General features: G+C 57.2%; 11 protein-coding genes across 12 annotated transcripts; 7 read left to right on the top strand and 4 right to left on the bottom strand.

Moving 5' to 3' along the window:
• Positions 1–14: 14 nt before the first annotated feature.
• On the top strand, positions 15–1,492 carry IUM83_14407 (P-loop containing nucleoside triphosphate hydrolase; the record flags this gene model as incomplete). Its single annotated transcript, XM_067939152.1, has 6 exons — positions 15–191; positions 262–505; positions 579–736; positions 812–938; positions 1,012–1,115; positions 1,184–1,492. 6 exons carry the CDS (start codon positions 15–17, stop codon positions 1,490–1,492), a joined length of 1,119 nt encoding a protein of 372 aa, XP_067787730.1.
• Positions 1,493–1,775: 283 nt separating this feature from the next.
• On the bottom strand, positions 1,776–2,590 carry IUM83_14406 (ER lumen protein retaining receptor; the record flags this gene model as incomplete). The annotated part of the gene is made up of 3 exons (XM_067939151.1): positions 1,776–1,812; positions 1,901–2,426; positions 2,500–2,590. 3 exons carry the CDS (start codon positions 2,588–2,590, stop codon positions 1,776–1,778), a joined length of 654 nt encoding a protein of 217 aa, XP_067787731.1.
• Positions 2,591–2,996: 406 nt separating this feature from the next.
• On the top strand, positions 2,997–4,344 carry IUM83_14405 (Inositol hexakisphosphate kinase 3; the record flags this gene model as incomplete). The annotated part of the gene is made up of 3 exons (XM_067939150.1): positions 2,997–3,119; positions 3,185–3,913; positions 3,985–4,344. 3 exons carry the CDS (start codon positions 2,997–2,999, stop codon positions 4,342–4,344), a joined length of 1,212 nt encoding a protein of 403 aa, XP_067787732.1.
• Positions 4,345–5,656: 1,312 nt separating this feature from the next.
• On the bottom strand, positions 5,657–7,957 carry IUM83_14404 (Tetratricopeptide repeat-containing domain; the record flags this gene model as incomplete). Its single annotated transcript, XM_067939149.1, has 4 exons — positions 5,657–5,684; positions 5,758–6,293; positions 6,906–6,950; positions 7,034–7,957. The coding sequence occupies 4 exons, from the start codon at positions 7,955–7,957 to the stop codon at positions 5,657–5,659; spliced, it is 1,533 nt and encodes a 510-aa protein (XP_067787733.1).
• A 120-nt stretch (positions 7,958–8,077) lies between these two features.
• IUM83_14403 (oxoglutarate dehydrogenase (succinyl-transferring), E1 component) lies at positions 8,078–11,553 on the top strand (the record flags this gene model as incomplete). The annotated part of the gene is made up of 9 exons (XM_067939148.1): positions 8,078–8,257; positions 8,336–8,375; positions 8,462–8,584; positions 8,652–8,731; positions 8,806–8,916; positions 9,008–9,642; positions 9,718–9,937; positions 10,022–11,128; positions 11,191–11,553. 9 exons carry the CDS (start codon positions 8,078–8,080, stop codon positions 11,551–11,553), a joined length of 2,859 nt encoding a protein of 952 aa, XP_067787697.1.
• A 558-nt stretch (positions 11,554–12,111) lies between these two features.
• Positions 12,112–13,188, top strand: IUM83_14402 (uncharacterized protein; the record flags this gene model as incomplete). Its single annotated transcript, XM_067939147.1, has 1 exon — positions 12,112–13,188. The coding sequence occupies one exon, from the start codon at positions 12,112–12,114 to the stop codon at positions 13,186–13,188; it is 1,077 nt and encodes a 358-aa protein (XP_067787726.1).
• Positions 13,189–14,214: 1,026 nt separating this feature from the next.
• On the top strand, positions 14,215–15,468 carry IUM83_14401 (glycerophosphodiester phosphodiesterase; the record flags this gene model as incomplete). 2 transcript variants are annotated; one of them, XM_067939146.1, is made up of 1 exon in its annotated part: positions 14,215–15,468. In XM_067939146.1, one exon carries the CDS (start codon positions 14,215–14,217, stop codon positions 15,466–15,468), a length of 1,254 nt encoding a protein of 417 aa, XP_067787727.1. The 2 variants fall into 2 exon arrangements, with proteins under 2 accessions (XP_067787727.1, XP_067787728.1); XM_067939145.1 differs by having other exon boundaries at positions 15,061–15,468.
• A 172-nt stretch (positions 15,469–15,640) lies between these two features.
• Positions 15,641–17,664, bottom strand: IUM83_14400 (carbohydrate kinase fggy; the record flags this gene model as incomplete). Its single annotated transcript, XM_067939144.1, has 6 exons — positions 15,641–15,966; positions 16,033–16,239; positions 16,308–16,504; positions 16,575–16,974; positions 17,050–17,146; positions 17,221–17,664. 6 exons carry the CDS (start codon positions 17,662–17,664, stop codon positions 15,641–15,643), a joined length of 1,671 nt encoding a protein of 556 aa, XP_067787729.1.
• Positions 17,665–17,871: 207 nt separating this feature from the next.
• IUM83_14399 (Dihydrolipoyllysine-residue succinyltransferase) lies at positions 17,872–18,615 on the top strand (the record flags this gene model as incomplete). Its single annotated transcript, XM_067939143.1, has 2 exons — positions 17,872–18,075; positions 18,181–18,615. The coding sequence occupies 2 exons, from the start codon at positions 17,872–17,874 to the stop codon at positions 18,613–18,615; spliced, it is 639 nt and encodes a 212-aa protein (XP_067787698.1).
• Positions 18,616–18,832: 217 nt separating this feature from the next.
• On the bottom strand, positions 18,833–20,372 carry IUM83_14398 (WRKY transcription factor 19; the record flags this gene model as incomplete). Its single annotated transcript, XM_067939142.1, has 2 exons — positions 18,833–19,183; positions 19,269–20,372. The coding sequence occupies 2 exons, from the start codon at positions 20,370–20,372 to the stop codon at positions 18,833–18,835; spliced, it is 1,455 nt and encodes a 484-aa protein (XP_067787635.1).
• A 110-nt stretch (positions 20,373–20,482) lies between these two features.
• IUM83_14397 (mediator of rna polymerase ii transcription subunit 20) lies at positions 20,483–21,406 on the top strand (the record flags this gene model as incomplete). The annotated part of the gene is made up of 4 exons (XM_067939141.1): positions 20,483–20,499; positions 20,585–20,718; positions 20,797–21,017; positions 21,104–21,406. 4 exons carry the CDS (start codon positions 20,483–20,485, stop codon positions 21,404–21,406), a joined length of 675 nt encoding a protein of 224 aa, XP_067787699.1.
• Between the last annotated feature and the right edge of the window lie 188 nt (positions 21,407–21,594).

Genomic DNA, 21,594 nt, shown 5'->3' with positions numbered 1-21,594 from the left:
CAGCAGCAGCAGCGATGACCAAGCACCTGCTCGTCCTGTCCACGGGCCAGCACGTGGGCAAGACGACGCTCAGCCTCGGGCTCGTCAAGACGCTGCAGGCCAAGTTCCAGGGCTCCGGCAAGCAGGTGGCCTATTGCAAACCCGTGGGCCAGCAGCACGTGGCGGTGGGCGGCGGGCTGCGCGTGGACAAGGTGCGCTGCAAGTGTCTGTGTCTGGGCGTAGTGAGTGTTCTGATAGCGGGTGGGGCTGGCTGCTGCGCAGGACGCGTTCCTGTTCAAGGAGCACTTCGGGCTGGTGCAGGATTACAAGGACATGTCGCCCGTCATCTTCCCCGACGGCTTCACGCGCGACTTCATCGACGGGAAGGTCACGTCGCAGCAGCTCATGGACTCCATCAAGGCCGCGCACCGCAACTTGTACGAGCAGAGCGACTTCCTCATCTGCGAGGGCACGGGCCACACGGGGGTGGGCTCCATTTGCGAGCTCAACAACGCGCAAGTTGCAGGTGCGACTATTGAGTTGCCTTTGAGTTGTTGCGTAGTGTGCTGACGGGCTAGCTGGTGGTGGTGCGACTGCAGCGGAGCTAAAGATTGACGCGGTTTGCGTGGCGCTGGGCGGACTCGGCTCGTCGTTCGACCAATTGGCGATGAACCGAGAGATGCTCGAGCAGAACAACGTTCGGCTACGGGGCGTGATCCTCAACAAGGTCAACCCGGTGAAGATGGACATGATCAAGGTGCGTTTGTGATGAAGATCGTGGACAATTCCCGTGAGGTTGGAGCTTACTCACGTGTATTTCGTGTTGACGCAGGACTACTACGCACGAGCACTGAAGCGCTGGGATATCCCGCTCGTTGGCTGCATCCCAGACCTGAAGGACTTGTCCTGTCCGACTATGGCGGACTACGCCAAACTGCTCAAGTCGGAACTCGTATCCGGTACGTGTCAGTGATCCCGCTCGCTGTCAATTAACGCTCATGGCGTATCTTTGCATCTTGTTTCGGACTGTAGGTAAAGATGCCAGTCTGCGCTATTTCAGCAGTACCCGGCTAGCGCTGGCCCCTGTGGATGATAGCAACCTCTTCAAGGCAATCCCGAACCAACTCGTCATCACGGTGATATCAATGCTCTGGTGGTGCTTGTTGGTTTTCTTTTACTGACGCTATTTGACGGGCATCTACAGCATAGCGGCCGCAAGGATGTGATCGACGCGATCATCGGCAACCAGGAAGCGTCCACTTCTCACGGCGAGAACCTGAAGTCTGGTCTCATTCTCACTGGCTGGAACCCGCCAAGCGCTGAGCTGGCGCAACGCCTCGACGCGGACAACATCCCGTGCATCTACGTCTCGCCCGACAAGGCAGACAGCTACACGATCACAGCGCGGATCTCCCAGTTCACGGCCAAGATCCGATGTGAGGACGTAGAGCGGATAGATTTGGCGGCGGACCACGTCTCGAAGCACTGCGATTTCAGCTTCCTGGACGGATAGAGGGCGGCAAATGTTCCCTTTGCACACGATGAGAAACGACGATAAGAACACGAAAGCTCAATCAATACTCGACAAAGAAAAACAAGACGCTCGAAAAAGCAACACTCTATCTCCTCTGTTGCCTTTGGGTATCCGTCTACTGATCTCACACACGCCGCACGAGCCCTGCCAAGACGGCAGAGGAACATCACTTCCATCTTGAGCACAGCTCATACGTAAGTACAACGCGTAGACTTGACTGTAGTAACCTGCTTCCTCCTCACTCCGCAGCAGCAATAGCAATTTAAGAGGGCAGCGTCATCTTCTTGCCGTGGTATTTGCTAAAAGATCCAGCCGACGTTTTAAGAAAAGGTCACATAAACGTCAGTGAAAACAGTAACCAATGCAGAAATGTGAGCGCGGGCGCACCTGATAGCGTAGTAGTAGAAGAAGTCGACGTAGAGCGCCGTCTGCACCATGCCGGCGATGAACATGAGCCAAATGAAGTGGTAGGACGTCTCGGTGGCTGCGCGGTAGATCCAGTTGAGCACGTAGCAGCCGCGGTAGGCGCCGAGCAGCACGACGTAGTTGCTGGTTAGGTTCTCCACCTCTCCGTGGCGCTGCAGCAGGATGAGCTGCGGGATGATGGCCACGGCCTCGAGGTAGATGGAGAAGGTCCAGAGGATCTCGAAGACCTCAAACTGCTCGTTGAACACGAGCGCCAGCACCGCGCAGGGCAGCACGGCGAACTTGAGGTGCAGGAAGGCGTCGTGCGACTTGTCGTACGTGCTGCGGAAGGGCTCCTTGAAGCGGATGACGTACACGATGGCGCCCGAGAAGAGCAGGAACAGCAGCTTCATGATGGTGTTGTACACGCTCACGAAGTGGAAGAACAGGTCCACGTAGCGGGTCACGAACACCAGGAAGAACAGCTCCTGCGTCTTGAGGGAGATGCCTGTGCACAACACCAGTCGGTCAGCCACAGAGAGGGCGCGCGCGGCAGGTAAGTAAGGGCGCGGGCCACGCACCGTTCGCCGAGCGAGACGCCAGCAGCTTGAGCAGCAGCACCAGGAAGCTGGCCAGGTGCGCCATGTCGCCCACCAGGCGGAACAGATTCATCGCGGACGGACGGAGGCTGAGGCTCAGCTGAACTAACTTCGCTTCGGTTGGGATAATAATGCGCCGAGTGGGCACCCCCTCTCCCTCTTTTCAGTGACAGGATAGTGACATATGACGTGTCAAGCCTTCAACTTGGCAGACGAACGGAATGGCTACACATGTTGAAGCTGTATGATCCAGTCTTAGCTTGGCGAGGCGAGCGGAGCGTCCAAGAGATTCGTACACCGCGGCAGCTCTCCGCTCTTTATAATTATCTACCGGCGAGCTAAGAAAAGCCCCTGTCAGCCATGTCGACGCTCCTTCTCAGCTCCTTTTTATTCTCGCCACACACGCGCACAGGAGATTGGAAGCGCAGCCGTGCAAGTTGGTGGCGCAGAGCACTCGCAGCTACGTACGCACGCACGTGATGGAGGACGAGGATGCCGACAAGAGAGACGCCACTACAGCCGACGCCGAGGAGCTCGTGGGCCCCAATGAGGTCGTCGCGCGGGCGCTGGACGGAACCAGGTTCTACCTGTACAACCACCAGGTACTACATGTAGCGCTCTTCGCCTTCTTCCATCAACCAATAACAACTGTACCGTTGTGTACTAGGCGGGAGGCCACACGGCGTTTTTGCGCAGTGGTGGAGGCTCCGTGTGCAAGCCGGTCGTCGCGCTCGAGCTCCAGTTCTACGAAGCACTAGCTCCGCAATTCCCGCAGCTCCGGCCGTTTGTGCCGCAGTTTCTAGGGAAAGTCAAGGTGGAGCTGACGACGTCGACGCCAAATCAGTCTCCGACTTCACCCTCCTCTTCGCAGACGTCTTCGACGCCCCCGACGGAGCCACTAGCCCCAAGTGAGCCGATGACCACGCCCAAGAAAATGCGCAAAGGGTCATTTGGGAAGAAACGCCGTCTGGGCAGGTACAGCGCGTCCAACCCGATGGCACCGCCTACCTCAGAAGGAGGCTACAGTGCGAAGCTCTGGAAGCAAGAGCGAGCGAAGAAGAACAAGAAGAATGCAAAAGGTGACGGCCCTGCTGCTTTGACACGTGCCGAAAGTGGCAACACGAAAGACTACCTCGTGCTGGGCGACCTCACCAGAAGCTTTCGTAGGCCTTGCGTTCTAGACATCAAAATGGGCACGCGTCAGCATGGTGAAGATGCCTCGCCGGCCAAGGTCATATCCCACACAGCCAAGTGCGCTGCCACCACGTCGCTTGCCCTTGGGCTACGGCTCTGTGGCATGCAGATCTACGACGAACGCGACGGCACCTACACAATTTGGGACAAGGCTTGGGGAAGACAGCTCAAGCCTGAAGACATCGAGCCAGCACTCGAGACGGTGTGTACGAATTCTGTTTATCTACCTGTCTCCACGATGCTAACACATTGTCCTTCAACTATGTGCTGCAGTACTTATCGAGCGGGTCCTCGCTGCGCTGGAACGCTCTGGAAGAACTGCTTACCAAGATTCGCCAGCTGAAAAGCACCATGGCGAATACCACTGGTCTGCGATGTTGGGGCTCCTCGCTACTTCTTATCTACGAAGGAGACCAAAGTTACGGCCCACCAAACGCAGACGTGCGCCTCATTGACTTTGCGCACTGCCAAATGAGTGCTTCGCTCGATACACCCGACGATGGAATGCTACTGGGGCTCTCTAACATCGATCGCTACCTAAGCAATATCGTTGCCCGAAAACCGATTCAAGAGGAAACAGGAACAATGACCCCTGCATCTCCCTCGGCACCTCAGCTTCAACTAGTAGCCTAACAAAGAATTTCAAGTGGGCACTATGTATCCCAAAACTGATGAATAACATTATCTACTCGCCTTTCAAGTGATCAATGCTAGTTACTGTCCGTCTGCAACTGTTTTACCATGGATCGGTACTCATTTGCTTCCTCTGGTCTACCTAGGGTGGTCAGCAATTGAGCACACTTTTCCAAGAGAGCGCAGCGCTCTCCGACGTCTTCTGCCACGTCGAGTGACTGGATATACTGACGAAGTGCATCGTCAGCACAATTCTGTGCGGCTAGTACATCCGCCAACGTTTTTCGCGTGAGAGACGAATCCTGGCAGGCTAATGACCGACGAAGCAATTTTTCCGCGCTCTCAAGACGGTCAATTGCAACAAAGGCATTACTGAGTTCCCGAAGGAGTGCCGGGTTGCTCAAATTATTGCGAAGAGCTTGCGATACAAGCTGCTGCGCGTTCTTTTCATCACGGGCACTCACTGCCCCGTGGGCTGTGAGAGCAAGCAGCGCCTGGTACGCCCAGACGTCGGGGTTTGAAGAGTCCAATCGGTTGGCCTCCGACAAAGCCATCTCAGACCGTTCCCACTTCTCGAGGCGCAGGCAAGCAATTCCTACACCAAGCCAGGATGAAGCCACACGAAATTCGTCGCACGCTAATAGGAATGTAGTTTCAGCTGCATCGAACTGTTGGGAATGAAGAAGTGCTAAACCGAGCCGCAGGTATAGCCCAAGGCGCAAAGGTTCTGAGTGCATGGCTCCGCGGTGCTCCAGCGCGCGCTGCAGACACTCTATAGCTGTTTTAGTCTGCGAGTCTTGTTGAAGGTACACCTTTCCGAGCGTAAGCCACGCAACGGGGTGAGATGCATCGATTTCTAATGCTTCTTGTAGTAGTTTGATTGCACGAGAACTGCCAGTGTCCTCTTCATCCTCACCGTTCCGTAGACAGACTTCAGCTTCCATGGTTCTTTTTATCACTCGTAGCTCACCATTGATTACATCACGCGACTTCAAATGAGTATCCGCTAGTTGCAAAGCGCGCTGGGTGAGTCCCCATAATTTGCACTCATGTGCATACTCCGCTAGAAATATCCAAACAGCGCTCACGCATGAAGCATCTTTGCGTTTATCTCCTCCGGTAATATTTGACAGCACCTCTTGAGCTTTGAGAAGCTCAAACACCGTTAGGTTTCCCGTCGGATCTCGTCCCTCAAACTGTGAAAAGAAAAACGCGAGCAGAGCATGAGCCAACGCACTTTGCTCGAGAGCTTCTCTTGAGTGTTTTGGTGCCCCGACCCTAGCCTCCACTACAGCAGTCTTCACGAGAGGTTCTACACGCGCGAAGTCACGAAGCTCACACTGCACAGCCACAAGAGTGATTAGCGCTTGAATTGCATGTGCGTCGAGGCGCAAGCACTGCTGCAATGCTGACCCTGCCTTCTCAAGTTTTGCCTGCGCAATGCAAAAACGCGCGTAATCGAACCAAACTCCCATGAGTAACTGAGACCCGGTTGCCTTATCCACAGCAGCAGAATTTTGAGTCTTTGGACGCGTCTGGGTATGAGCAGCATGCTGCTCTGCATACGCAATTCGGTCCAAATGAAGCATCTCACTCTTCTCCAAATCCCCGCTGACCTCATTCTCCACGGTTTTGAGCCGCAAGACTTCTAGCACGGATGCAATATCCTTCAATGATGGGCGCCCCTCCACCGTTGCATGTGCCTTCTCTAGAAGAGCATTCGAGTCTGAGTAGAAAGTTTCATGGAGAACTGCGTTCACTTCTTGCATGAGAAGCGTGTAGAGCTGGCCAAACTGCTCCTTTTTTTTTTCTTCGACTGTTTTCTCGTCCGGTTGAGCTTGGCTATCATCTTCATTTTCCTGGGGCTCGACCTCAGCACGAGCGAAAATCTCACGGATAACGGGAACGGTTCGCTTCTTGAGTGCTTCTTTAAAAGAGTGATACACACCCTGCGTATTCAGTCGGTAAATAAGTGTCTGTTTCTTCTCATCACGACAGGCTGGAGCATCGGCTGCATAATCATCTTCTCCTTGTCTTTTATCGCCGCTAGCGCGAATCACGTTCTCATATTCACGTAAAAGACTCGCAATGACCAAGCGGATTTCTGTTCGCAAGTCTCCGTAAATATCGCGTCGCTCTTCACTCTCAGCTTCCAAATCACGTGGAGGTATCAGCTCTTTTATCGTTTTGGATGGAGGTTCTACATCTTGCGGCGGCTGAAGTACGAGCGGTGTATGGACTATTTCCACAGCAACTTCGATGTGTGTACCTGCTGTTGTCGCCGTAGTAGTGAGGGCCACTGCCTGCTGAACAATTGTATCGTAGTCTGTTAGCGCAGTTTGAATTTTTTTCTTGTCTTCGTTCGTAGTAGCGCCTGCTAATTCCTGCTCCAGAAAAGCCCGCGACACAGGCGACAGGGTCCGTAGGGGGGACTTTGGTACAATTTGTGTGATGCCAGGCGTAAGTAGTGCGTCCAAATGAAGACGGAAGTCTGCTGAAATGGCATCTATTGCCTTCCCGTTAGAATTATCGGCGGGACTGCGTCGTAGTACTCCACCCACATGTTTCTCAACTTTGAGAAATTCAGTCAAACGTTCAACGGCGGTCTATGGGAAACGGACCAGTTAGTTGGGGGCTGTTATAGATACGTTGACGGACTAGAGACTTGGAAGATTACACGACCTCTTACCTTGAAATACAGCACAGATATTACGGTAGTTCCCGGGAACCGAACGCTCCACTCCCCTGATAGCGTTGATACCGGAGAAGCCAGTCGTTCTTCTTGCTGATATTCACTAGCTGAAGGCAGTTGAGCCACTTCCAGCGTTGCATTTCCCTTACCAGTGTCCACAACAGCCGGTTGGAAGCACAACTTCCCTCCTTTCAGCGTCGTCACATCAAACTGATACGGTGGCGCTGCTCCATCGTCACCTCCGGCATCAGCCCCAGCACTACCCTTCGTCCCCAGCTGCGGCAGCGTGATATCAAGTTCATAACACGCAGTGTTCTGTTCCCTTGCCGCACAAACCTGAAGTGCCTCTTCGTTGCTCATGCAATTCGGGAATGTCCACTCCACAGGCAGGTTCACCACACTGGGCGACTGCAGCTCGAGCACCCTCGCGCCCAGCAAAAAGTCCGCCAGCGCCACGTCGCACTGAACGTCGAGATCCAGCACAAACACCTCTCCGGGGCAAGTGAGCTCCACCTGCTGCCTCTTTCTCTGCCCCAGCAGCGCCGTCCTCAGCGGCACCAGCGTCTTGCCCAGCAGCGAGTCCGTGGCTCGAGCTCTGGACGTCCCGTAGTGGAGCGACAGCAGCAGCTGCGCCTGCACCAGCTCCCGCAAGGCCTCGGTCGTGAGCGGCACGGCCCTCGAGCTCTGGATGTAGTCCAGCGGCAGCGCCTGGCCGCCGCTCTGCGCCGAGACGGAGACGCTCCTGGTGGCCATGTTGTCGTCCTCCGCCGAGAACCAGACGCTCTCGAGCGGCTGATCCGGCGGCAGCACGAGCTGCACGAAGGCCCAGACCTGGCGCTCCGCCGCCTTCGCATTGGCGCCGTCGGGCTGCCACGCCAGCGAGAGCAGCGACACGGCGAAGGCCCCGCTCGGCACGTCCATGGATGTTCTGGCACTGGGAGCAGCCGCGCCGCTTCAACCTCGAAAAGGTGGATGGTGTGTGACACACCATATTGACCATCACTCCGACAAATTCCGCACTGGTTGCAGCGCATCCAAGAGATGCTACGCGTGCTGCGCAAGGGAGCAGCGGGCGGCGGGTGCGGGCGCCCCGTGGGGGCCCTACTGCGCCGCTGGAAGAGTGAACAGGCCGGACCGCCCGTGCAGAAGCTCAGCGACGACATCCGCCGCTCGCAGGAGGAGACGCGGCGCGTTCTGCTGCTGATCCGCACCTTCAAGCAGGTAGGGCGAGTGGATCTTCGGGGGCTGTTCAGGCTGACGGCAGACGCTCACGGACTGCTGCTTGGGTGCTGCTGCTAGTACGGACACTACGTCGCCCAGATCGACCCGCTGCACAAACGTAAGAGACTTGGGCACTGGCTGAGCGTGGAGAGAGACGGAGCGGAGGAGACTCACGTGCTCGTGTTGCTGCTGCTGCTGCTGCAGGGGAGAAGCTGCCGGAGCTGGAGCGCTGGATCAACGGCGACCGCTGGGTGGAGACGCCCTTCTTCGACGAGTTCAACCTGCGCAGCCTCGCGTCCAAGAACTTGCTGGAGCTCACGACCCACGGTGCGACGCGGTGACCTGTACAACCCGCAAGAGGGGAGCTGACTCTAGCTTGTATTCGTGTGTGCAGGCTTCACGGCCAGCGACTTGGATCGCGAGTTCTTCATCGGACAGGACCTGTCTATTGGCCCCGTGGCGACACTTCGAGAGGTAAGGTCGACGACATCCATCAGCGATAGGAAGGCGGACCGCCCGTGGTCTGACGTTTCCTGTTGTGGCTGCAGATTGTAACGGAGCTGCGAGAGCTCTTCTGTGGACACATTGGACTGGAGTACCAACATTTGCGCAATCGAGATGCCGCGCTCTGGATCCGTGAGCGCCTTGAAAAATACAAGGTGCGCAGTGCAGCGTGGTAGAGGGTTCTGAGCTTTTGTGGGGTTTAAATTAATATTGATTGCACAGGAAAACATGCATAGCGACGAAGAGAAGGTGGATATGCTGCGACAAATGGTGCAGGCGGAACTGTTCGAGCGGTTCCTTGGCCGGCGTTTCTCCGGAGCTAAGCGCTTCTCCATTGAAGGTTGTGAGAGCCTAATTCCTGGTCTGTGCGAGTTACTCGAGAATGCGAGTGACCACGGCGTGGAGGTTGTGCAAATGGGAATGGCTCATCGTGGCCGGTTAAACGTCCTCGCGAATGTCCTACAGCGACCGCTGCGCTCCATTATTTCTCAGTTTCAGCCATATTTGCCTGATGAACCGGATTACCCAAACAACTCTGACGATGTCCGGTATCACCTCGGAACCTCATCAAGTATTGAAATGCGCAACGGAAAGCGTCTGGAAGTGAATTTGGCTGCAAACCCGTCCCATCTGGAGGCAGTGAATCCTGTTGTGCTTGGTCAGGCAAGAGCCTGCCAAACTCAGTTAGGAGATAATGGTAGTCGCGTTATGCCTGTTCTGATCCACGGAGACGCATCAATGTTCCAGGGATCGGTCCGAGAGGCACTGGGTTTCAGCTCATTGGAGGACTTTCGAACCGGGGGAACGATCCATGTGATTATCAACAATCAGATCGGTTTCACAACACTCCCGAAGAATGCTGACTCGGCAGTGTATTGCACGTACGTACTTGTGCCTCAACGGGGGCCACCGCCAGATCTCTACTTATAATTTGCTTTAATTTGTCATCTGCTCAGTGATGTAGCCAAGGCGTCCAGAAGCCCGATTTTCCACGTTAACGCTGATGACCCGGAGGCGGTAGCGAAGGTGATGATAATCGCCGTCGAATTCCGGCAAACCTTCCACTGTGACGTAACTATCGATCTGGTGTGCTACCGTCGGCATGGTCACAACGAACAAGATTCACCTGAAATCACAGCTCCAGTCATGTATCACTTCATTAACAAGCACCCGACAGTCATCAAGCTGTACTCACAGAAACTTGCGAGCGAAGGCGCTCTCTCATCTAAAGACTACGCAAAAATGTGCTCCGCATTCGAGAATCACCTTGTTTCGGAGTATCACCATTCCCGTGAAATGCATTCTGGATGGGACAACCCCGGTGACACGTCGTGGAAGACCGAGTGGTATGCCGAGAGCAAAAACTCAAAACCAGATCGTTCGGAAGATGTTTCGAGCACCTGCCAACTAAGTGACAAACAAATTTATGACCGATCGACAGGTGTCGATAAAAACTTTCTCGAGCAAGTAGGTGCCCAATTGTTCCGGATTCCACAAGGATTTTCGGCGCACCGAAAGGTTGAAGCTATTATGAACAACCGTCTGCGTGCCGTTGAGACTGGGGCTCGTGTGGATTGGGCAACCGCCGAAATGCTAGCTTTTGGTTGTTTGCTGGTGGAAGGAGTTGATGTTCGGCTTAGCGGCCAAGACTGCGAGCGCGGCACGTTCAACCAACGCCACGCTGTTCTTTACGATCAATTTGAAGCTCTGTCCGGACGCAACTCATCGTACACGCCCCTACATAATATCGATGTGGAGGGTGTTCGGACCATGCTACAAATGACTGGGTTGGAAAAGGCCCCGCGAGGGCGCTTCGATGTAGTTAATAGCCCGCTCAGCGAAGAAGGTGTGCTTGGCTTCGAATATGGCTATTCGTTGCAGACCCCTATGGGCTTGACTATCTGGGAAGCACAATTTGGCGACTTCGCAAACGGTGCACAAACGATGATCGACACCTTCATCACTTCTGGAGAGCAAAAGTGGCAACGACAGTCGGGCATCGTGCTCAATTTGCCACATGGTTTTGAGGGGCAAGGACCTGAGCACAGTAGTGCACGGATCGAACGCTTTCTTCAGCTAGTCAATGAAGATAGCGATGATTTCACAGCAGAGGAGGATGTCGACACAGCCAATACCCGAACAAATGTGCAGGTGGTGATCCCGTCCACTCCTGCTCAATATTTTCACGCACTCAGGCGGCAGATTTCGTCCAGCTACCGCAAGCCGCTGATTATGTTTACTCCGAAATCACTTCTCCACCACCGCCCATGCAACTCAGATCTGGCTGATTTTACACTGGGAACATCCTTTCAGCGAGTGCTCCCGCCGCATCCTGATGATCAAGTGACCATGGTGAACGACGATGAGGTGGGTATTATCGGTTTTGCTTTTAGTTCTGCTGTATCTTACATACAAGTTTTCGTGTCCAGATTCGCAAGCTTATTATTTGCTGTGGCAAAATCTACTTCCCGGTGCGCCTTGGCCTGCGAAGCCGTGGAATCCGAGACATTGCCACGGCACGCATCGAGCAGTTGGCTCCGTTTCCATTCCACGAAGTGGCCGATTGTATCGCCCGTTACCCTAAGGCAGCGATTGTGTGGGTCCAGGAAGAACCGAAGAACATGGGCGCGTACGGTCATGTATTCCCGCGGTTGCTGACGGTGCTGAAGCAACTAGGAGACCCCCGAAAGTTATCTTATATCGGACGCCCACCATCTGCCTCACCAGCAACAGGGCAATACGAAGTCCATGTCCAGGAGATGAAAACAATTGTCGACGACGCACTCGCATGAAAGTTCTCGAAATTGCAATCGGCAAGAATCAATTCGTAGCAGGAACAAAGCATAGATCAACTGCTGCGTTTCCACCTCTAAAGCTCTAGGTTTGGAGGTTCGAACGCACCGTGTTAGCCCGGCCAAGTTTTTTTCTTTTACTTTAGTAGAAATTTCGGAAAAAAGTCCACGCCTACAGTTGCGTCCGTTGTGGCATGGGTTGAAAACTGGCAAGGGTAGGAAAGTTTTTCACAAACGAAATGCTGCAGCAGTCTGCTGCGAACCAAAGCTCCATGATTGAAACAAATGGTAGATGCTTCTAGCATTGTCGATGCCCAACTGTTGCACAGTTCTCTACTTTAATAGCTCCGATAGACGACAACGAGGAACAACACCTCCGCAACCGAAAGGTTGGTCGTAGCTCGCTCAGATGCAAACGTTAGTTCATAGCGCGGCCAGCAATCCGGAATAGTTCCTTGTTTTCGAGAGTCACTTTTTTCTTCTTCTCCAAGCTCAGCAGCTTTCAAATCACAGCCGTGAATTCCCCCTTTTCGAAGACTTCCACGTCACTGCAGCCCAATGGTTAGCGCTTGGTACGCGGGTGCGCTCGTCGTGGCATTTGCCGCCTCCGTAGTTGGCGCCGTTGTCAGCGGAGCTACCTCCGCCAGTGACGTGTGCCTGGCCCCCGAAACAATGGGAGCTAACGACCTCAAAGCCCACCAGCCGTGCATACCACAAGTCAAGAGCGGAGACAATGATATATCGATCGAGAAGTCCAAGCTGCAGAGCCAAGCTAAACCCACTCAAGAATCGAGGACGACGAAGGACGCACCAGTTGTTCCTCGCCCAGTCTCGTTGACCAAACATCAGCGCCTCGTCAGTGATCTTGTCGAGCGCACACTCGCACCTAGAGACGTCTTCGTACCCTCCAGCACCGATTCTCGCCGGAAGGAACTGCCTCAGAATGATATGACGGTGGAGGAGATATTCGCGCACTATGGACTGTACGCTGTACCCACGCCCGCCACAGGAAATTGCCAATACTACGCCGTTGCTATGTCCCTGTTGGATATGCGCTTCGACACGCCGCAGCATACCGAGGTGTTGGAGCAGATGACCCAACTCCTGAAGGAAGGCATCGCGGAGGCGAGTCTTCATGGATACGAGTTCGAGTTTCCACACGACATTCGTCAAGTCATTTTGTTAGTCAATCGGCTGGACGTTGGCGAGCCCGAGCTAGCAACGCCCTTGTCAGAAGAGGAATCGGCTCTTCTCTTTCAGGAATATATTCACGGCATCGCGCAGTCGGCATCTGCAACCTCGGCGTTTGTGCCACCGGGGCTATGGGGCACAGAGGTTACGCTTCGCATGATGGCAAAGCTCTTGGTACAGCCAATTTTCCTCATCATTGCGCCTTCCGGTCTGCAGACGGTTCCGAGCTTCCAAGTCTACGAGCCCGAACGGACCACTAAAGGTGGGCATCAGCTGGACTCGGCGGAGGAATATTATTTTGCCAGCTCGAAGCTCGAGGGGTGGCTTTCGCGGCTTCAGCGAGCGTACCGTGAAGCTAGCCCAACGGCGAATCCGCCTATTGTGCTAATGTACAGCGAGCTCCACTTCAGTCGAGTGGAAACGCAATTCAGCAATGCGCCTTAAAACTAAACAGCATCCCCTCCATGTACGTGTAGATAGTCATGCCATATCGCTGTTTATACGGATTACTTTGTGTCGAGCGTACGAATCTGATCGCCTGGGCCCGGCACAGCAAGCGAGCGAGCTTGGAAGTAATCGGGAACGGCGGACGTGTCTTCGGATCGGGCAATAACGAAGCGCGTGTTGGCAGTGCCCGTTTCGTGTTGGTTGAGAGTCGGCGAACACGCCAAGCAGCAGCAGGCCAGCGGCTGTTTTCTATCGGCGGCCAAGACCGCCGGTCAGGCTGTGCATGCCTGAGACCGCAATGCAACTTGCTGCAGCACATCGGGAGACTTCGCTCGCTCGTCCAGTCCAGAAAACCGTAAGTTACCCGCGAAAAGGGAACTCGCGAGCTCTACAAGAAACTGTTGTATTCTTCCTTGTCGGGACTGCGCAGAGCATACTGGGCGCAAGGCGCTCCTGTACAGTAGAAACACAAACACACCATTTTTAACAAAGAAAATAACAAAAAGCACATAGCGGTGAAAACCCAAGAGTGCGCAGGGCATTGTCAGTGCCCTGCGCCGGGCGAGGGCATCGCATCGATAGTCCTCCAGCTGTCGCGAGGTATTGATGCTCTAGCGGTCCGACAGAAGTCTTCAAGCCGTATGCGCATGTCGTTTGAAGAGAGCGGTCAGGGTTCGACGGGCGATCACCCTTGTTCAATCTTAATCGCCAACAACTAAATCCTATCGGATCATTTTAGTTGGCGAAGAGGGAACTTTAGTTTGTCGAGGATTCGCGTCGCCTCGCTTTACTATGGCGTTCGCACCATACACAGGAGATACGGTCTCCTTTCACCTCGCAGAAACTAGGCGCTGCTAATCCCCATCTTGGCCACGCCGGAGCACTTGCAGTGAATACCGTACGTAGGCGTCCGAGCCCGCGTCCAATCCTGGTCCCTTGATCTGCTGCCAATTCATTCACGCTCACTTCTCAATCCGCCGCCGCAGTCCCAGCAACGCAAGAACTCCATCCACCACAGTCGCCATGGTCAACGTTTGGTACGCCGGTGCTCTAGTCCTGGTCCTCGCTGCTGGCAACGCGTACGCGGACGTCTGCGGAGATGCCTCGGTCACCACCACCGACCCCACCACCACCACTTCCCAGTCGGTCCCGTCGACAAGCACTGTCAACCCGGAGTGGAAGCTCAGCGCCTTGAAGCACCCCACCATCACTGGCCACCGCGGCGCGCCTGGGTACCTGCCCGACCACACCATTCCGGGGTACACGCTCGCCATCGAGGTGGGCGTCGACGTGATCGAGCCCGACCTCGTGAGCACCAAGGACGGCGTGCTCGTCGTGCGCCACGAGCCCTACATCGATGGCACCACCAACGTCGCCCAGCACCCGGAGTTCGCCGACCGCCTCACCAACAAGACGCTGGACGGCATCGTGACCGAGGGCTACTTCGTGACCGACTTCACGCTCGCGGAAATCAAGACGCTGCGCGCCGTGCAGCCGCTGCCCGAACGCGACCAGAGCTACAACGGGCTGTACGAGATCCCGACGTTCGAGGAGGTCATCCAGCTGGCGCAGAACAAGTCGGCCGAGTACAACCGCACCATCGCCATCTACCCGGAGGTGAAGCACTCGAGCTTCCACAAGGCGCTGGGGCTGCCCATCGAGAACACCATGCTCGAGCTGCTGACCAAGTACGGCTGGAACCACGCCGATGCGCCCGTCTTCATCCAGTCCTTCGAGACGCAGAACCTGCGCGAGCTCAACGAGGTCACCAACCTCACGCTCGTGCAGCTCATCGACGGCTACGACAGCGACCCGATCACGGGTGAGGTCATCTTCAAGGCGCCGTCCGACCGCCCGTACGACTGGACCCTGGCCAACCGCACGGACTACTTCGGCTACCTCACCACGCCGGCGGGTCTCGCCGAGGTGGCCACGTACGCCGACGCCATCTCGCCCTGGAAGCGGTATCTGCTCAAGGCCGTGGCCGTGCAGGTGGACGCGGACGGCAACGCCGTCGACTCGAACGGCGACGGACAGGTCTCGGACGCCGACTACTCCATCTTCGAGTACCCGAACGTCATTGAGGACGCGCACGCCGCTGGGCTCAAGGTGCACACGTGGACGATGCGCGACGAGAACTACCGCCTGGCCGTCAACTACTCCGGCAACGCGACGCTCGAGTACCTGGAGCTCTTCAACATGGGCATCGACGCCCTGTTCAGCGACAACTGCAAGACGGCCGTGCCCGCGCGCGATGCGTGGCTGGCCCAGCAATAGACGAGCTGCGATATCGTTGCAGCCAAGTTATGAAAAATGGTAGAGAATTGAAGTGTGATGTGCTTGTTTCACGACGGAGCTCGTGAGCTCGAACACGTCCTTTCACGAAAACTATCGAGCTGAAAATTGCAGCAGCTTAACTTGCAAAATCGCTGGTGCTTCACGTCGGCGCTCAAAGTCCCATGTCCGAGTACAACATCCGGTAAAGTGACTCCTGCTCGTGGCGTGCCTCGAGGTAGGCTGCGTGCGCTGCCGCATCGGGGTTCGAGTATTCCAGCTTTGTGGTTTCCGCTGGGAAGGACCCAGACTCCTTGAGGGTGTGAAGACCCACATACGTTCCGATCAGCACCGCAAGGCCTCGCGAAGTAGTCTCGGTAGCGCTAGCTTCGAGAATGAGCTTCTTACCCAAGCAGTCGGCAATCATCTGTCGCCACACGCGAGACGATGTGAGAGCAGTCCCGCTGACGACAACCGTCGCGTCCAGGTCGGCAGAGAACGCTGGCATGACATTTGAATACGTTATTCAAATGCGATAACACTAACTACGAGTCCAATTCTACGTACCAAGAAGAGAGAACAGCACGCCGATACGCAGAGCAATTGACTCCATGCCAGCTCGTAGGAACTCGACAGGTGTCGTCCACTTATTGATGCCGCTGATGGAGCACGTTGCATTTTCTAGCCAGCCAGGGGAGCGCTCCCCACTCAAAAACGGTAGAACAGTGAGGCCGTGCTTCGTTGGGGCGAGCTTCTCCAGCTGGGTAGTCAAATCTGGGCACAAAACACAAGAAGAGTTAGAAACGTCAAAACTAACACAGGGATTGGGGACGCATACACACCATCGTCACTCAGACGAAGTGACTCGCGGAAGAACTTGTACACCGATCCACCGTCACTTAACGCGCCGCCGAGAAGAACCTGGTCTTTACCGATGCGGTAGCACCATAGACCCTTCGGAACCTTTGCGTTCTTCATGGCATCTGCACTCAGCACAACACGAAGTGCAGCACTGGTGCCGATAGTCACAGCGATCCGCCTAGACACATACACAAGACGAATCAATAAATTGCGTGACCGCCATGTTTGTCGAATTTGTCACCACTTACGATGCATCGATGCACTTGGATCCAATGTTCGCCGCGGCACCGTCCGAGACACCGAGGAAAAATGGCACATTTTTCAACTCCGGCCACCGTTTCGCAAACGTCGAATTGAGTCCCGAGAACGGGACGGAGGAGTCCACCACCGGCGGCATCTTGTCGCTGTCCATTCCGATGAGTTCAAGCAGCCTCGCGTCCCACTGGCTGCGTCGGAAGTCGAGCAGCCCCATCCACGACGCCTCGGAAAAGCTGACAGGCACGCAGCCATTCTGCGCCGCAGTCGTCCACTTGCCAATCAAATAGCCCGAGATACTCTGCCACTTGGAGACGCGCTCCACCGTGGCCGGCTCCTCCTCGTGGAGTCGCAGGAACGTGGCCGGCGCGTACGCCGGATGGATCACCGTGCCTGCAGCACAGCAACACTAACGTCAGCACACACAGTCTCCACCTCTTTACCCCCCCCCCCCCCCTCTTCTCGTACCTGTGCGGTTATGGGCCTCCTCCAGCTCCCCACGCGCCGTTAGCCTCTGCTGCAGCTCCTTCGCCCACTGCGCCGTCGCCTTCCTCCTGCCAGCGTACTGCAGCGCAGTAGCAACAACAAGAGCGTCAGCCTCCTCTACTTGTGCCCCCCCCCTCCTTGCAGTCACCTCACCGTGTACATGGGCGTGACGACGTTCCCCTTGGCGTCGACGCCCAGCACGTTCATGGCGAAGGTGCTGAAGCCCACGCCCACCAGCCTCTGCGCGAGGCCCGTGGCGCGCAGGAAGCGCATCGTGCGGTCCAGGATCTGCTCCACCGTGGCGGCGATCACGACGCCGTCGGCCTCCCCGTGCGCATCGATGGAGCTCACGTGCTGCTGCTGCAGCGAGCCGTCCACCAGCGTCCACTGCGCCTCGGACACGAGCGCGAAGCAGCTGGCGCGGATCGACGAGCTCCCCACGTCCACCACCACGACCATGGGCAGCCCCCGGTAGCGCTGCGGCTGCGCCAGGCCGCGCACGAACGACTCGTACTGTAGACGCTGTTGGCGGGAGCGGTACAGCCACGCGCAGGCCGCCGCCGACGACGCCGCGAGCAGCGGCAGGAAGAGCTTCATCGCCCTGATCAGGGGATACGATAGTGGCGACTAGCGGTAGCGTGGTGATGTGGATCCGGCTAAGTGCGAACTTGGTGGGTGTGTTAAACGTAACGCTTCTTCAAGTATGAAGCGATGGGTTTATGCGGTTGGATGGGATCATTGTGGTGGGCCGCACATCTCCTCACTCGCCAGACCGCAACACGCAGAGCCGCCCACACACAGACGATGCTGAGCTCCCGAGGCCTGTCGCTGCTGGCGCCGCCGCTGCGCCGCGCCTTCCACGCGTCCGCCGGGCGCCAGGCCATCCAGACGGTGAACGTGCCGTCCATGGGCGACTCCATCAGCGAGGGCACGCTCGTGGAGATCGTCAAGAAGGCGGGCGACGCCGTGCACGCTGACGAGGTGGTGCTCGTGCTCGAGACCGACAAGGTACAGCCGCCCCATGCGTAGCAGCACACAGGAGCCTCAGGCCTAACCGCTGTGTGTGTGTGTGTGTGTGTGTGTGTGTGTGTGTGTGTGGCTGCCGACCGACAGGTGAGCGTGGACGTGACCAGCCCCGTGGCCGGCACAGTCGTGGAGGTGCTGGCGCAGCTGGAGGAGAACGTGGAGGTGGGCAAGCCGCTCTTCACGCTGGACGATGCGCTGGCCCCCAGCGGCTCCAGTAGCCCTGCACAGACCATGACAGCCGCGTCAACGGAGGCCGTGCCCCCCGTTGCTGCTGCTGCCGTGGCCGCTGCGCTGTCCGGACACCGCGTGCCCCTCATCCAGTTCCTGGGCAAGCGCTCGCTGCTGCCGCCGAAGCCGTCGCCGCTGTCCAAGCCGCTGGGCCTCAACCTGCCGCCCTCGCCGCTGCGCGCGGTGCCAGTACAACCGTCCAGTGCTGACGTCCTGCCCTACACCAGCGCCAAGCGCCTGCCGCTGTCGCCTGCGGAGGTGGAGTCGATCAACTCGGGTCTCGCCTTCTTGTAAGCTTGCTAACCTTGCGACGAGAGACCGTTGACAGCTCTTGGAAGGAGGGAATCTGATGTCGATAACAGGAAGAGAAGACGCTGCTGGCAGTGCCTCGGCGGCTGGGCAGCACTTAGACGGAACGGAACGGAAGTAAGTCCATTCAAGAACAAATACAAACTCGCACGCATGATAGATATGGTTGGCCATGCCTGCTGCTTCATCTAACGAGTCCACGTCACACGGAGACAACAGCAGCCTCGCCGAAGATCTCGTGCTGTGGGCACACACCGCCTCCGATGGCCCACTCGTTGCAGCCTGGCACAGTGCACTTCTTGCCGCCACCGTGAGCTTTGCAGTAGCCTCCGCCGCGGTTCGTCTTCACGCACCCCTCTGTCTTGCATCGACCTCCACCGCCGTGGCGGATGCAATGACCTCCACTGTTAGCCTTGCGCGTGCACTCCGGAAAACTGCAAGGCTTCGTGCCGCCGTGAGACTTGCACAGTCCACGAGATTGACTCAAGCGTTCGCAGCCTGAAACAGTACACCGAGGCTTGCCGCCATGTGCACAGCAACGCCCGAAGCGGATCTGGTTGGTTATACATTCGAGTGAGTACACGCCTCAGTCCTCACAGTAATGTGTATCACGCTGAATAGACAACCGCATCACTCACCTGCTTCTTAGTGCAGTCCTGGAAGGTACAGGTGAACCCGCCACCGTGTGCGAGGCAGTATCCGCCTCCTTGATCGTGCTTGTCGCACCCACGACGCGAGCAGCGCTTGCCTGTGCCACCGTGCTCCTTGCATCGACCACCATTGAGAGCCCAGTTGCGGCAGTCTTCCGCTTGACATCGCTTGCCGCCACCATGCAGCTTGCAGCGCCCCCCGCCCACACAGGGCGTCGTGCACCCTTCAACGTAGCACTTCTTGCCGCCGCCATGGGCGACACAGAGACCACCGCCCTTGTCCTTCTTCCCGCAGCCCTGCACCTTGCAGAAGTAGCCTCCGCCGTGGGCCTTGCACTTGCCCTGGCCTCGGTCGTACTTGGTGCAGCCCTCCACCTTGCAGCGCGCGCGGCCGCCGTGGCCGCTGCACAGTCCGTAGCGGATGGCCTTCTTGGTGCAGCCGTTCACCGTGCAGTCTCGCCCGCCGCCGTGAGCCAGGCAGAAGCCCTGGCCGGCGTCGTACTTGTCGCACTTCTTCATGGAGCACTTGCGGCCGCCGCCGTGCGCGCAGCAGAGCGCCGACGTGCCCAGGGCCACGCGCGTGCAGCCCGTGACGCCGCAGCGCTTGGAGCCGCCGTGGTCCGGACACGTGCGCAGGTTAAAGAAGGCGCAGAAGGGCGTTTGGCAGCGGTAGCCGCCGCCGTGCGCGATGCACAGGCCGCCGGCCTGCGCGAACTTGGGGCAGTCCTCGAAGCGGCACTGGTAGCCGCGGCGGTCTGCGCTCTCGGCGTCCGGCGCCGCCTCCGCGCTCTTCTGGCCGCTGTCCGGCTGCTGCTGCTGCGCTGGCGTCCGGACGCTCGGAGTCTCTGCGCCGTCCGCCGCTGGCTGCGCGGCCTGGAGCTGGGGCTTCTCGGCCGCGGGCGGAGCGGTCGCCGTCGCCGTCGCCGCTTGCGCGTCGTCCTCGTCGGCTCGCGCCAGCAGCGGCATGGCGAAGGACGGCGGCAGGTCCGAGCCGTCCATGCCCTCGTCGTCGAAGCGCGGCTCTCCCTCGGCGCCGCCGAACAGCGCGGCGGACGCCGTCGCCACCTCTCGCTCCTCCTCCTCGGCCTCCATCGGGGTTAAATTACCGAATTGTGGCAGTTTACCTAAAGTTTTGCAATAGTTCGCAGTGGAAAGTCACAATAAAGTTGACTCAGTGCCAAAAAGGACCAACAGGGAGCAGCATGACGGGCATGACCAGGTGCGGAGGCTGAAGCTGCCGCTGCTGCTGCTGCTGCTGCTGCTGCGCTGCGGACTGACGCGCTTGCTTGCCGCTGTGTGCGCAGAGTGGTGATCATCCAGGACGTGAACATCACGCAGAAGTACCAGGAGCTGCTGCGCAAGCTCGAGTCCATGGGCGGCGAGAAGGTTGGGCGGCACGTGGTGCACTGCCGCCTCTTCAACCGCAAGACGCTCACAGGTGCGCGCCGATGTGTGGATCTGCTGTACGTGTAGACTGCCGACTGACCGCCCTGCTCCCTGCTCTGCTGGCTCGCAGACGGCTACGTCAACCAGCGCATGTTCATGCTGCGGATGTCCCAGAACGACGACCTGGTGTACGCCGTGCTGGCCAACGAGAAGGCGCACGGCCTGGCGCCCAGCGACAACGGCATCGAGGGACTCATGGAGGACTGCTCGCTGCTCGAGTGCGGGCTGGACGGGGCCAACATCCTGCAACAGGTGGAGATCTACGCCTTCAAGTCGGATGGCCAGTTCGAGGTGCGCCAACGTGTTTGCTAGCTAGGCTGGGCGGTGCACGTGGCTTGGGGTGACGACGACTTGTGCTGGTTGCTGTGCCTGTGCAGGGCACGCAGTACGTGGTGGGGGACTTCGTGGTGAGCGTCTGCACCTTCATGTCCCGCAACAACCTGCCTCGAGGGCTCATCATCGAGGTGCAGTACTCGCCGTGCTACACGGTGTCCCACGTCGACATGCTGATCGACGAGTTTCTGAGCAATTTCGCCTCGCACGACCACCTGCGCAAGCCCGTGGACAACATGCCGGCGCTATTCGACAAGGTGGGGCTACCGAACACCGAGTACAGCCTCAAGCACACGGCGCTGCAGTACGTGGCAGCCTTCAACATTCTCCGGAAGTTTGAAAAGTAGGAGCTGGAAGTAGAGCAGACATAAAGCTCGGCGAATTAAAGATCTCTTCGCCGTAAAAGCACATGTGCAGCATTAGCACTTCTTTGCCGTCGAGCAAGCAACGCGTCACGAACCAACCCTGGGAAGATGAGAAGATGCAAGTACAAGACATGTATTTGTGTAGATATGCATATCCCAACTCTTACGGC

Source organism: Phytophthora cinnamomi (assembly GCF_018691715.1).
Source record: "Phytophthora cinnamomi strain GKB4 chromosome Unknown Contig58, whole genome shotgun sequence".
NCBI lineage: Eukaryota > Oomycota > Peronosporomycetes > Peronosporales > Peronosporaceae > Phytophthora > Phytophthora cinnamomi.
This window is presented reverse-complemented; position numbering and strand designations above follow the sequence as displayed.